Source organism: Lactuca virosa, chromosome 5 (genome assembly GCF_052849685.1).
Source record: "Lactuca virosa cultivar CGN04683 chromosome 5, Lactuca_virosa_CGN04683_v6, whole genome shotgun sequence".
In the NCBI taxonomy this organism is placed as follows: Eukaryota; Viridiplantae; Streptophyta; class Magnoliopsida; order Asterales; family Asteraceae; genus Lactuca; species Lactuca virosa.
In genome coordinates this window covers 42075413-42090861 of record NC_136430.1, presented here as the reverse complement: position 1 = coordinate 42090861, position 15449 = coordinate 42075413, and the positions used below count along the sequence as shown (strand labels likewise).

Sequence of the window (15449 nt, the reverse complement as noted above, 5' to 3'; positions counted from 1 at the left end):
ACAAAAATATATTGTTTGTGGAAGAACAAACACACAAACACCCTAATTCGGAATACAATTCGGAGTACAATTCGGAATACACTTTTCCAGGCCAGAACGTACGGGTGTCAGATTCCGGACCCGATACATACCAAACACCACCAACTCCACAATGAACATAACTACTCCGTAATACCATATTCTGGAGTAAGTGGTCATTTTACAAAATTTATAAAAAGTTGGTTATTGTTATCAAATTATTCATTTATATAGGTAGATTAGTCAATTTATTGCCAACATCTACATTGCATACTTGATCCATTTTCCCACCTCTTTAGTTTTTCTAAGCTTCATTAATCATCGGAATAAAAAAAACATATATCGGATATATAGATTACGATAGGCAGTTAGAGATGGAAACGAGGATGGGGAATAGCGGAGTCTCCAATCTCCATAATCATCCCATCTCTAACGAGAAATATAAATGAATACTCATCCTCACCCCCAATAGAGACTGGGGATCCCAAACGGGGAATCAGAGATTTTTTTTTTTTTTTTTTCTATTTTAATATGAAACTTTTACGCAAAGAAAAAATTTATATTTCAGCTTTACCAACATAGGATTAAAGATTTTACAACCCATAATAATATTCATAGATTACATAAAAACTATAAATAATTTTTTTACCAAATTTTGTTATATACAAGAAAAATCAAGTAGAAAAAAATTATGAGAATGATATTCGAGTTAATAATAAATAAACCAAGTTGAAAAAATTATACATAAGGTTAAATTATATAAACGAATAAGATAAAATATAATTTCAACCAGATAATTAGTTGAATAACTTGGATCATATATTGGATATTGTAAATTTATCATAATTATATATTTTGTTTGATTATTAATATCTTCACAGGTATCCTCATTCCCATTCTCATCTCCGTCTTTTTATTTGGGAATTCCCCATCCCTATCTCCATCCAGGTTGCAGGTTTCGGATTGGATATTTGGATTTTTTCCATCCCTATACATAGTTGGTCCTCTAAAATTATAAACCCAGGTACGCAGATCTCCAATTTCACAACGACATTTAAGCCTAAGCCTACACGAGGTGCTTGCAATTTGTTTACTTTTATCAACATTAATAGACGAGCTAGTACATTTTCGGAAAACCAAGATCTTCAAAATAAAATATGTAATGGAATGTGAGTTTTTATGAATTAAATATGAAACTTTACCTTCTTTTATAGACGGAAATCTGGACATAACCCAACTCTATAATTCTGAGTCCTAATCGAATCCCAGCGGCATTTTCTCTTAATAGAGAAAAATGTATTTCACAACTTGGCATAATTTTTAGCAAACTAATCATGGCCAAAATGGTGTTCATTATGTTTTTTATTGGTCAAAACTATTTTAATACTTAAAGTAATGCCAAAAGAAGTTGCTGCAAATTCCAACTGCATTTGATCTTTGAAGGGTTGTTTTTATACAGAGATCTCCTAACACTCTAACTGCATATCCAATCATTCAAACTTGTTTTTCTTTTTTCTTTTTTTCTCATTACACTATGTAATATGTATAGGTGGCAACCTCAACTTCATATCACAATTTTCCACCAATCTCATCTGCTTCACCAGCAGGCTGCTTCTTCTTTTTCTTCACCCCCCACCACCCAACCCCACCACCCAGAAGGTCCTCCAACATTCAGCATTTACCTACAATAAACAAACAGAACATCATCTATTTTTTTATGTGAAAAAAGCTCATCATACAAGATTATGATTAAGAACAAGAATATCACACAAAATGATACTTGGATTTCATTGCAAACAAACAATAGTTTTTTGCAAAAATGTAAAACAAACACTACATTTTGCAAGAATGAACAGCTTTGCACAAAAAGTTCCAAGCATAATGCTTTTTTAAGGAAAAAAAGTTGAAATACTCCAGAAAACGATGCCCATAAAATGGTATAAAAAAACAACAAATAATAATTTTTGTTCATGAATCCATGTTTGAGGGATTTCATCATTCCTAGGCGTGGGTGATAACGAATTCCATTATTCAACTTTTTCATTGAGAAACAAAAGTTTCCTCATACGCCCATTAAAACAATCATTTTTCATAACCTTTCTTTACCTTGTAATTCACATCAAATCTAACCAAGCATTTAGTTTCGGCTAATTACAAATCAGTGAAGACAGGAACAAGAATGTTTCCCTTGATTCCAATTCCATCAGAAACAACAAATCAATGCAGAAAGATCACGATTTTTTTGATTCTTGATTCTAAAACAACTAGAGGACTAGATACGCCTACAAGACGAAACAGATAGAATAATTCTCAAAGACAGAATATCACTTATAGTTTGACTCGCTGTTCTGAATATTTACCAACAAATTGCTTATTTCTGACCAAAATCCTAAACCAAATAAAAAAATCTGGATTTTGAGAACATAAATTAACATTTCGGAACAATCCCAATGAAGAAAATCGATTTTTGTAGAGTGTAATTTCACGTTTTAGAATTTTGAACAATCAAGAATAATTTCAAATTTAGAATAACCCCATAAAGAAAAGTCGAAAATTGCAGAACAATCAGATAAAGAAAAATCAACATAATTTCACATTTAGAACAATCACACAAGGGAAATCAAGATTTCGTTCAAGCAGATCAGATAAAACATTCAAGGCCCAATCTTTTTTTAATCAAACAACAATGGTAGCTCTAAAAAGTTTTAAAGTTTGATTTTTTTGCTAAAAGGATGAAAGATTAGACAATTCCATACGCGAAAAAAACAAAGATTTATACAGAAATAAAAATGAGATAAACGCATTCAAGAACATAAATTGTTGTTCACTAAACAAATTTTATGAAGTTATAACAAAGAACATTGAAAATTTTTTGGTGTAAAGAAGAGATTTTCTCTTGAAAATATAAAAATAATGAAAAAGACAGCAGCAATATCAGAGATTAAAAGATAAGCGTACCCTTGGCCGTCGATGCCCCCTTGTCCAGCACTACCTCCGCTTCCATATGACCCATCATCGGTGGTCTGCCACACAGACTGCCATGCTTGCGACGGAGGCCCATACATTCCGGTAGGATCCATAGCCGGTCGTCCCATCGTGACACCTGGAGGCGGCGGTGCAGGCTGCCCCATCGGAGGGTAATAATATGGAAGACCACCGGCGGTACCCACCATCCCTCCCAACCCAGCACCGGCGGCGGAAACATCATCCTTAATCTCATCGCGCGGCACAATGTCGACGAGAAAATCGAAAATGTCGGTTCGCGTGATTGCGGCGGCGATGTCGTTTTTCTGTAGGGTTCTGCGTTTGTTCTCTTCGGCGTGGAGCCATGAACGGATTGTGAGTTCGAGGATGAAAAGCTCACATGCTTTCGCAAACAGGATCGGTGCTTCCGCAGAGATCATCCGTACATCTTCATCGGCTTTCATGATCTTCTTTATGCGTGCAAGAGGGAGCTGGTGATTCTTGAAATCGTTAACTTGTTCGATTTCTTGGCGTTGGTAATTCCAGAACATTTGTAGCTGTTGGTGTTGTTGTTGGAGGAGGTGTTGATAGGGTTGTTGTGGTGGTGGGAATGGGGAGGGTTGCTGTGGCGTTGCGGTAGCGGCGGAGGGTTGGTGGTTGGCGGCGGAGGTGGTGGTGGTGTTCTCCATTGCGATGGTTCTCTCTCCCCCTCTCTTTCTCTCTCTAGAAACGAAAAAGCGATGGTTTGTAAATACAAAGGGGTTGGGGAGGAAGGATAAGGTACAGTGGGGTGCACTGATTATGATATTACTCTCCCTGTTGCTATTGGATGAATTGGTTTTGGGGTTAATTTGCTAATCCTGCGCACCAAGTCCCCACAACAAGGGTATTATTGTCTTTCTCGTGAATATTTTTGTGAGTAACATTGAAAAACAAAAATACACAAAAAATTTATTCTTGTTTTAGGAATAAGACAAAAATCAAGCCTATGAAATAAATAACAAGTATTTTTATAGGGGTATAAAAATACGAAAATCCCTAAAAAATACAAAAAGACGTTGTTTTGATGTATTTTCATAGGTATGAAAATATGAGTCCTCAGTTTGCCTACATAAAAACTTAATTTCAGTTTGCCTACATAAAAAACTTAAATTTTACATTTTCAATTTATTTCCGTAGAAAAATTCAAACATAAATCATGATCAACTACTTAGATATATACAAAATATAGAGTTGTATCCAAGTTCATATATTTTAGCAATAACACTTGAGAACTTGTAATAATTTGACAGAAACTCTTGCCAAAATGTATCATTTTTACAAGAAACCCTAGAAAAATATTGTATTTTGGCAGGATGTCCTGACAAATCGTCATATTTTGGTTTATTTACATATATTTATGATAATTATGTATAAAATGTGAATTGTTTATTTCATTTATTTATATGAGTTGTTAGATTTATCCGATTTTGTTAGATTTCAAAGTAAGGTGGTAAGATTTTGCAGTACCATGGTCAAACTTCACAATACTTGCTCAGACTTCGTGGTACGCTAATCAGTTTTCCCCACTAACTCCACATCAAATCTCTATATAAAGAGCAAAAGCATATACCAATTTCGTATTAGATCTTCATACTTTAAGAAAAAAAATTAATTAGTCGAAAATATGACAAAAATGTCTTCATCTTCTTATCCACGTAGGGACTAGTCGAAAATGTTGCACAAATTCAATCGCCATTCCACATCAACTGAGAAACTTAGAGCATGGAGGATAACTGATGAGATGAAATAACTAATAATTGCCAAACAAAAAGAAGTTGTTGGGCACTTTTACGATATTTGTGTAAGAAAGGATAGGATGGATGCTACGGATTCTGAAATTGAAAGAAAAGAGAAATGGATAAATAACACACAACGGGAAATAATGAAAATTGAACAGTTGATACGGGAGGCCAAACAATCTCTCGTATAGGAATAGAGTATGGAATGTATGAGGTGAAGGAGATGAATGAGAAACAAATATTGATTAACAAGGAGAAAAAATATCCCGTATGATTATCCATAATGGGTGATTGTACATGAATATGATGAGTATTATGGTGAGTTTTAATACATTATGTTTATATAGTATATTAGTACGGTGTGTTTTATTTAGTAATATTTGGTAATTTGTCTTTTAATGTTTTAATGGCATGTAACAATTTTTATTAGCAATGAGAATGTATGATTTATGTTTCATCACCGCACAATGAATATATGATTTATCCGAAAATTGTTTGGTTGGTATGTGGCATAAATTTTACTATAAATATATGTGGGTTTCACGACAAGAGACCATTAGTTACAACCAAAAGTTGAAAATGTATTCAAAGATGTCCTCTAGGAAATGGAAAAGAAGCATAATATAAGCGAAGATGAAAATGAAAGAGAATGAGTAAATGAGGAGGAAAACATACGAAGAATAATAGGATTTTACGAGAATAGAGAAGTTGTCCTCTAGGAAATGGAAGAGAAACATAATAGAAGAGAAGATGAAAATGAAGGAGAATGAGTAAATGATTGATAAACAAATAAAAGATGCATAATTTTTTATGCTTTATAGGAAGACTCGTCTTTATAAATTAAATGGGTTCATATGCCTCACATATGAGGATATATGGTTCAAATATAAATAGATCGATTGTGACAAATCTAAAATCTGTTATTATGTTTGATGTAAGATTATGGTTGTGTATATAACATTAGTATGTTTTAATGTAAGAATATGGTTGTATACATACGATTTTATGTTTGATGTAAGACTATGGTTGTGTCCATAACATTTTTATGTTTGATATAAGACTATGGTTGTGTCCATAGCATTTTCATGATGATGTAAGATGTAAGAGTATGGTTGTGTTCATAGCATTTTCATGATTAATGTAAGGCTATAGTGGGGGCTATAACATTCTAAGTTGTATGTAATTGTGTGTTTGGTTACATGTAATGGAATGTGTAACATCCATAAATTTTACGCCAAATTTAAACTTTTCAAGCATAAATAAAACCCAATAGTATTGTTTACAAAAATGTTTTCAAATCATTATTCAATCAGAGTGTCCCAAAAGCCAGATCATAAGGATGAGGAGCGGTACGGTCACGCCTTCGCCTTGGCATGATCTCCTGAAGTACCTGAAACAATAAACTGAAAACTGTAAGTCCGAGGGCTTAGTGAGCTACCCCCAAAATACCAATATCACACTGATAATACCATATCCGTAATAATCAATCAATCAACATGCATACTGGGCCATCGGCCTGACTGGACCGCCCTACAGGGCCTATAGTCCAACTGAATCTATACCGAGCCTTCGGCATGACTGGACCGCCACGTGGGCCTACAGTCTCCCCGGACCGCTTATAGGGTGTGTTGGCCTTCAGCACAAAGCAGGACCGCCTCAACCCAAGCAACAAGCAATTAACCATGTGTGCATAACTAACATATACTAGCATATACAAACATCAAACATATTTATCTCACTGATCACCAAACATATCAATCTCTCATAACTAGAGCACTGACTTAGCAGGTCACTAACATATTAATCCCTACGGATCATAAGAGCATAACATATTGTCTATCCTCATTCTGATCTAACAGATCATATCCACATGTAGCATACCATAACGATAACAACTAAAGGGCCGGCCTTGGTGCCTTAGACCCTATCGATATAGTGAGGATAACTCACCTTGCAGATGTCGACTCGGTAGATAAACTTCAACCCTCGAATCACTGCCACAAACTCCACCACCTATTACCATAGTATAATCATACCCATAAGTTCCCAACCCTTCAAGGTACCCCATAAGCCAACTAATCAAACCCTGGTCAAAGTCAAAGTCATCAGTCAAGGTCAACAGTCCATGTTGACCTTGACTCGCCGAGTACCCCCGGCTACTCGCCGAGTTCCTTGAAGTACTAACCCACTCGCCGAGTCACCTGAGTGACTCGTCGAGTTCCTTTGGTTTACAATCAATGCCCTAAGGCCACTCGTCGAGCTTCCTTCTTGCAACTTGACAGTTACCCGCACATACATAAATTGGGGCAACCTCAACCGACTCGCCGAGTTGTTCATACACTCATCGAGTCTACGAAAATCTTCATCGGACTCGCCGAGTTGTTCTTCCAACTCGCCGAGTTCATGTCTATCTTCATGTGACTCGCTGAGGCAACCATGCGACTCGCCGAGTCCCTTCAGTCCTTTTTGCCATACAGACTCATACTCATTTGAGCCATGCAGCGGCTCCAAACTACAGATCCAAGCTTCTAAGGCATGTTTTTCACGTAAAGTTGCAAACTTTACGTGCATGCATAGCTACAAAGGCTCTTAATGTCAAATCCAAGCTCACAATGGGGGTTTCATACTAAAAGAGGCTTCATACATGACCAAATTCGGAGCTTTATGACTTTAGAACTTAAGAAGGGTACAGATCTGAAGTTACAACTTCAGATCTAGCTCATATCCCACATTACCATCTCAACCAAACCATAAAAACCCTAGATCTCAACCAAAAGAGGTCTAGAAAGAAAAAGGAGAAAAGGTGACGACTTGATACCTCCAAATGATGCTATCTGAGGTAGATTTCTGATTTCCCACACTTCCTTGCTCCTAGCCTTTTGTTCTCCAAGCTCTTCTTCTCCAAAGATCTCCTCCCCAAAGCTTTAGACACACAAGAATGAAGCACCACACGAATTAGGGTTTTCAGAGCTCTCAAAGGACTGCAAAGAGGCCAAAGGAGGCTTATGCTTCCTTAAATAGGGTGCAAAACCCCGGGATTTAGGGTTTCATCTGCCAACTCCTACTCGTCGAGTCCCTTTATGGACTCGACGAGTAGGCCACTAAACACGCTAACCAAGCCCGTTGCTACTCGACGAGTAGGGCAACCAACTCGTCGAGTAGGCCTTGAAACCAATTAAATTCTTATTTAAACAATACCTGAGAATCGGGGCGTTACAGAATGTGTAGATATTGTGTGCTCATTAACACCTAGTTCTCGAGTTGTAACATAGAAAAGAAAGAAAATTAAATTTGTCTTTTGTGTTCTTAAGTTGGAGAGAAGTGGAAGGAAAATTAAATATTTTGTTATTTCTCTCCAAATCCTTTCAAATCGGAATGAAAGTGATCCTTCAAATTCCTTTCATTTCCTTCCACTTTCCTCCTTTAATAAAATCCGGGGACACCAATTTTTTTTACTTTCATCTCATTTCCATCAATTTCCTATCTTTCTCTCCAAATTACCAATTCTTTTTACTTTCTTCTTACTTTCACCAATTTCCTTTATTAACATTTTTTAGAAAAAGGATACGGCTAGAGTGTTATGAGCTCCTGCATGCACGTTTAAAGATTATTTAAGTTTTCAATTAATTTCATTTATGACACTATGAATATGTAGCTTGGGTTTTAACTTTTGTATTTTTTTATGAAACATTTTTAGTAAGATGTGATATTGCGATTTAAAAGTTTTAATATAGTGACATCTTAATCTTTCCATAAAAAATGGTTTTTATTATTATTAAAAGATAAAAGTTATGACTATGTATATTAATCTTCCCTAATAAATGAAAATAATTTTGCCAAATGTCACTCTCTCATTAATTTGGACGCATGTCATTTTCTGGTATTTTTTAATAAAAGTTTATTCCATGTGTCATTTTCTTATTTTTTTTATCTTTTCTTAATTAACACATCACATTTACACCTCAATTAATAATTGCCTAAATTGAAAATAATCAATAAATTACAGTATTACTACTCATATATTCTATTTAATATGTTTCCTTTTAAATTTAAATTTTAAATTTTAAATTTCAAATCTAAAATTTCAATTTTAAATAAACTTTTGTTTAAACCTTTCTATTTAATTTTTTGTTTTATCCAACCCATATAACATACGGGTCTCACAATTAGTCTACTATAATAAATGAAGATCCATTTTGCCACATGTCAATCTCTCATGAGTTTTTGACACTTGTCATTTTGTAATATTTTTGAAATAAATAATGTCCACTAGACAATTTCTGGGTTTTTTTTTTCAAATTTTAAAATTAAAAAACCACATAATACTTATATATTTATATATGTAAAGTAATAAATGTAATAAATATGATATTAAATTGTAATTAATACATATCTTTATTCTTTATTTCAAAATTTTATTTAAAAAATACTTATTGTTTACATTTTGATATTTATTTTTTTAATCAACCTGTATAGTACACGGGTTTTACACCTAGTTGTTTATATAAAAAGAATAGGACGTTATAATTGGTAAATAATTATTAGGATTAGTGGTGTTGAGATAAAAAAGAAAGTATGCAATTTTCCCTTGAAAATAAATAGTAATATTGTGTGGTTTATGAAATGGGTTTTTCTTTTTGTATTTACATTAATATTTATAAATATTTTAATGAGAAAATATGCAATTTTCCCTTGAATATAATTTTATTAAAAAAATTTAAAAATTAATTATTGTATGATTATATATTTATTTTTAAAAGTTGTTTTAGGATTGTAATGTCATTTATAGGAAACCAAATCTAATCCCCATTATATGTCAAAAACAAGTAAGCGAGAATCAATAACGATTGTTATATGTCAAAAACAAGTAGGCGAGAATCAATAACGATTGAAAGATAATTTTTGTTAAAAATAAATAGTTCCAATTTTTTGTTAAAGTTAATAGTTTTATAATTTAGGTTAAAATTGTTTGTGTTTACTATTTAGTAACAATTAAATTTTATTAGAATAAGACCTTCCGGTATACCAATGATGAAGAGGCTCGTGGTCTACGTGGCCACGAGCGTTGTTCATGCACATCACCCCGGCCTATCGTAGTCGGGCATTTTCGTGGTGGTTTGTGGTGGGGAAGACGAACGACAACGACCAATAAAAGAGAGGGTCTCTCTCAGCCTTCTGCTTCTTCCCCCCTATCTCTCTCTCTCTCTCTTCGTTCTCTCTTCGTGGTCGTGCTAGGTATACCGGAGTTTGTTCGTTGGTCGTGATGACTAGGTGGAGGTGAAGGTGGTTCGTGGCCCGTGAGATGTATAACAGATGACCTAAGCTAACAAGATCTTAGATAACAAGACACATTATATAGAGGAAATATCACTAATAGAGTAATAGGGTTTTTAAGACAGTCAACTCAATTAATTTTTAGTTCTATACTCTACTGAAAATTAAATTAAAAATATATTACCACAATATGTAATCAAACAGGGTAACTTTATTTAGTTTAACCGCTCCAAAAACCACTCATTACAAAATTTCCACATTACCCATAAAACTAAATCAAGACATTTTTTTTGTATAAAGGCTTGAGACGAATCTCCGAGTCTAAAAACTCTAAAAAGTTCGCACTGCGTGTCTTACCAAATAAAACCCACAGGAGAGTGAGAAAAAAGGACATAATCTAAGGACTCAATTTGGTAATCACACATGACACACAAAAGAAAATTTATCTTAATTTTACGATTGTTTAAAGTGGCCTTAGTCGAAAGTTTTTTCAACCTCATTCTCCAAGCCAACACATTTATCTTAATAGGAACCAAATTGTTCTATTAAATTGGAGAATCTCCCACAACTAAATTGATGTTGTCAAATTAATTGCCTTGCCAAAATAATAATAATAATAATAATAGTAATAATAATAATAAATAAAAAAATAAAAAACAACGTGTAATTACCCTACCAAATTGTTCCATTAAATTGGAGAATCTCCCACAACTAAATTGATGTGGTCAAATTAATTGCCTTGCCAAAAAATAATAATAATAATAATAAAATAAAAAATAAAAAATAAAAAACATTTTTAACTACCACCACCATTTATCTCTTTATTAAAAAAGAAAAAGAACATTTTTAACAAATCCATAACCTCGTTCCACTGGTTCAACCCCCCTACTTATATTATGATTTACAAATTTTCAGTTATTTTACTATATTAAGATATATTTAAAACATTAATAATTAATTAATTAATTCTATAAAAGTCTGTTTTGCCTGGTTAAAAGGTTTTGGGCCCATCACCCATGACAAGTGAAAATGACATTGGCCTTGTTGATAAATATGTTAAAGTGTAAAGTTATAATCAATTTCCAAATATCCAATATGAATGGCTTTCCTGCCACCATATCTCATTCCATTATCTATTTCCACTTCCACTATTTAAAATGTACATCCTTGCTTCCATCCAAAATTATTATTTATTTTATTTAAATATATAAATTTTGTATTTTTATTAGTTTGTATTTTTCTTCATTCTTCATTCCCTATGAAAATAATTTTGTTAAATTTGAATGGACAACTTATGATTGTTATATATTTCTCCTACCTTAATCTGTGTGTTAATAATGATTGCTTGCATTAATTTCTTAATCAATGGCGTCAAAGATCTTGAGAAACCCTGAAACAAGTTGAAATTAGCATACACAAACCTATGCTCAAACCAAAAGGAAGAACACTTTCGTAACTGAAATTACCATGTATCTTTTCATAAGCAAAAGGGCTTAAATGAAGATATGTATGCGTATTTTGTTGTGTCCTATATTCCATCCAAATACGGCATTTAAAGATGATGAAGTCGTTCATTAGAACAAAACATGGTTCTTCTTCACGAAACTATTGATTTCATGTATATATATATATAACAAGTCTCCAAGTTAACCCCCAAAAAAAAAGAAAAAGAAAAAAAAAAACATAGAGTAAAACGTTTTTACAGCAAAGCAAAAAAGTTAAGAAAAGCTCGACCTGCTACAAAATTAGCTTCTAACAAAGTATCATTTCCAGTCCAAAATTAATGACTGCTTCAGGTCAACTAACCTCTGATCTCTTCTTATCTATCATCTATCTACCATCATTTTCTAAAACCACCCCTTCAATTGTATGAACTGTTGCATTTTTCCCCCTTTTTCTAGCATATGTTATAATCCCTTTAACCTCCACCGGATTGACTTTCTCTTCAACTGTTGACTTTAGCAGCTCCAATGGCAATGCTGCAGGATCAAGCTCCAAGCAACCTTTTGGAACATTAGAACCTTCTTCACCTGTTAGCAGATAATAAGGTACTTTATGAGACAATCGAAAGATTTCTTCTTTTGGAATCATTCGCGTTTCTTTAACATCAGAATGTTGATGAAACACAGACTTGAAACCACCAACTTTCACCAGTGGAGTTACCATTATACCCTTGCCTTCTTCATAATCTTCAACAACTACCACCATCTCATATTTATGTATCACTTCATCTGGAGTGAACTCGTTCCAATCCGGACACCAGTTTTTATAAACAGCCCACACTTCGTCTTTTCGTGGGTAAATTTGGATAATACCCTTTTTGCCCTTTTCCCAGTGAACCTTGTGTGAGAATGAATTTAGTGAGGTGTTGATTTCATGTTTCCCGATTCGGAAATCGCCACTTGTTTTTGGAAACCCGGATGCGACCCAATTAATTGGACCTAATTCAGCATTGGATTTGGAATTCAACCAACTTATTTCCATCTTGAATGGTTTCCTTGATATCACAGTATGAATCATTGCATAGTATCGAGGCATTCCATCATCTTCATCATAAGCTGCCCAAACTTGGTTTTCCGAAAACGCCCTTTCGCTTCTGTCCATGTCAAAATCATGAAAATCGGGATCCGGGACACTCATTAAGATTGCTTCCGTGTCCTCCTTTGTATCGGTGTCCATGTCATCATCATCATCCATGTCATCGATGCTATCTTTTGATGGTGTTTTTACATCTTTAACCTTACTCATACCATTCGGAATGATTTCTTGTTTCTTGATAACTTCTTTCTTTGATTCTTTTTCTTTTTCTTTTTCTTTTTCTGCATTCCACTCGTCCATTTTCTTGTGGATTTCATTCCTGGCTTTTGACATCAAAATGGTACGAAGTTCTGCAGATGACAATTCTCTCACACTATTCTTAGGTTTGCTGACTGTAGAAAGGTTGACTTTTTCACGTTCCATGGTTGACTGTTCGACTACACGTCTCTTTTTTGCAATTCCATCAAGTTTAACTGAATTTGGACTCTGATATCCCACTTCATGTTGTCTTTTAAATTGTCCACCAAGATTATTCAGCTGATGATTTGCATTGAGGTTCTTGTTTTGAGGAGGATGCCACATTTGATGACGATTTGCAGGTGGGGGTGATATTGCTAAAGCCCAAAAGGGCTCATGACAATTGGTGCAAAGGATCTTTTGGTTGAGGTAAACTTTCAAGTATTCAAAGTGCATTTTGCATTTTGTACATGAAGTCCAAAATGTGGTGGGTGGAGGGGTAGAGGTGGAAACTTTTTGGTAAAGTGGTTTAGGGTTTCGTTTTTGGTCATATATTTTCTTTTTACCTTTATCAGCCAATATTGTCCATGCTTCAGATACAAGCTTAAAAGCACCTTCAGCTCCAATGGACTTGTTTTTGTCAGGGTGAAGAGAGAGAGCTAATTTTCTGTAACTTCTTCTAATAGCTTCATCATCAGCTGTGGGGTCCACACCAAGAACACTGTACCAATCTGATACTCCATTAACCTTCTTCTCTGAAGAAATGTAAACATCAAGAATCTGAAAGAGGTGTGAAAGACCTTCAAGCCCAGGGAATAGTTTATCAGCTTTTTGTGCAATCTTTTTCGCACCCACAAAATCTTTTTCTATTAATTTTGCCTCAGATATCTCTTTAGCACGAAGAGCTTCATCTTTATTGCATTCCATATCAGCATTCAGAGTAGAGGGTCTTCCTCTGATTGAGCAAGCCCTAATACAAAAAAAAAAAAAAAAAATGTAATGTAAGAAGTAAAAACTAAGAAAGATTTTGTGGTTGAAGCAAAAATGGTGACAAATATATCACTAAGGACATGATCGATAACGACAAGTATGATTACGCATCAAGTTATATATACAAACCAACATCCTATTTATAGGCTCCATTTTGAAACCCTAAAAACGCACATTGACCATTGAAACTACCAAAAGGAGCTATGAAAGAACATGTGGAATATCTGAACAATTGTGTGTAAACGTCACAGGTACCCTAAGTTGATGAATCTAACACAGAAGAAAACAAATCAACATAAACAGTTATGCAGTTGCAAAACAAGTAGCCAATTCATTTGATGGTATAATGAAACAGATGACAAGAACTTAACATTGTAAAATGTCATGAATTAGAACCATGAATTAAGCTATTCAAACAAAATACCCTCATAAAGACTCGAAACATTAATGTGGTATCCAAAAACCTGCTAAATTGATCATTGGGAAGATTTTATGCAGCTAGATTATAGCAAAACTAAGGAATCACATAAACTTCCCCAAAATCGCAATCAAATTGGGGTAAAGATGAATTTAAACTTGTGGGTTGTAACATTAGCTTCATTGATTGCCGTACATCAGTAGAATAATCTCGATACATTCAACATTGAATGGTTTCATTCTTTAGAATCGTGAAATGGATTATCTAAAAATGTTATAACTCGTATGAACTTGAATTAGCAAAAACTGAACAAACCGCCGCATCAGATCCGATAAACATAATATAACATACCGAAAACGGAATCAAAATCATCACTAGATTTTTTTTCTTAAACCCTAAAATGCACAAACAAAAAGGGCAAATATTCAAAGAACAATAAACCATAAGCATTCTAAATCAAGCAAAAATCGAACAGCCTATATGGTTATAGAAAGTTATCTTCATCATATTCATAAAAACAAGTAATGAGCACAGATGAAGAAGAAAATACCCAAAATACTCAACCAATCTAAAGGAGGAGGCGCCACTGGAAATTTCCTCCAAAATCCGATTTTATATCGCGTTTGTTCACTGTTCCTGATCAATGATTTTCATAAAGGAACAATTTAGTTTCCTAAATTCTTCACAAATCCCTAAACAAATTCATGTTAACGACCAAAAAAATATAAATCTTTGTGGTTTTTATCGTAGAGCTATTGATGAAAGAAAAACCAGCAGGTGTGTGTTTTCATAGCTTTTGAAATTTTGTTGCCATCATCTCCATTTTATATGTGAGATCATCCCGTATTGTTTCAAACAAAATTTAGGACTTTTTGTTTTTGTTTTTTTTTTTCTCCGAGAAAGACAAATATAGCTAATTCTTTAATGCTTTTCAATAAATACCTAAAAATTAATAAATGATCCATATAGTCATAAAAATACCTAAAAATTTAATAAATGATTTCTATAGTCATATGGAAATAGCAGGTGGAAGATCTCCGGTCCAAATGACTATATTAGCTCGTAAATATTAACATGAGATTTCATAGGGACATAGGGTGTTCATGGATGGTTAACCGAACCGAAAACATATTTCGGAGGGTTAACCGAGACTATCGGTTCGTTTGCTTCTTCAACCTAAACCTAAACCGAAAAATCAGGTTAACAGGTATTCCGTTAACCAATTTTTT

The 15449-nt window shown here is 34.0% G+C and overlaps 2 protein-coding genes across 2 annotated transcripts; both read right to left on the bottom strand.

The window, feature by feature from the left end:
* Window positions 1–1426: 1426 nt before the first annotated feature.
* LOC145115713 (nuclear transcription factor Y subunit C-1-like) lies at window positions 1427–3770 on the bottom strand. Its single transcript, XM_079052068.1, has 2 exons — window positions 2977–3770; window positions 1427–1700 (listed from the first exon to the last, which is right to left on the bottom strand). Exons 1-2 carry the CDS (start codon window positions 3669–3671, stop codon window positions 1697–1699), a joined length of 699 nt encoding a protein of 232 aa, XP_078908194.1. The 5' UTR covers window positions 3672–3770; the 3' UTR covers window positions 1427–1696.
* Window positions 3771–11628: 7858 nt separating this feature from the next.
* LOC145117116 (uncharacterized) lies at window positions 11629–15026 on the bottom strand. Its single transcript, XM_079053424.1, has 2 exons — window positions 14771–15026; window positions 11629–13782 (listed from the first exon to the last, which is right to left on the bottom strand). Exon 2 carries the CDS (start codon window positions 13737–13739, stop codon window positions 11868–11870), a length of 1872 nt encoding a protein of 623 aa, XP_078909550.1. The 5' UTR covers window positions 13740–13782; window positions 14771–15026; the 3' UTR covers window positions 11629–11867.
* Window positions 15027–15449: the final 423 nt, after the last annotated feature.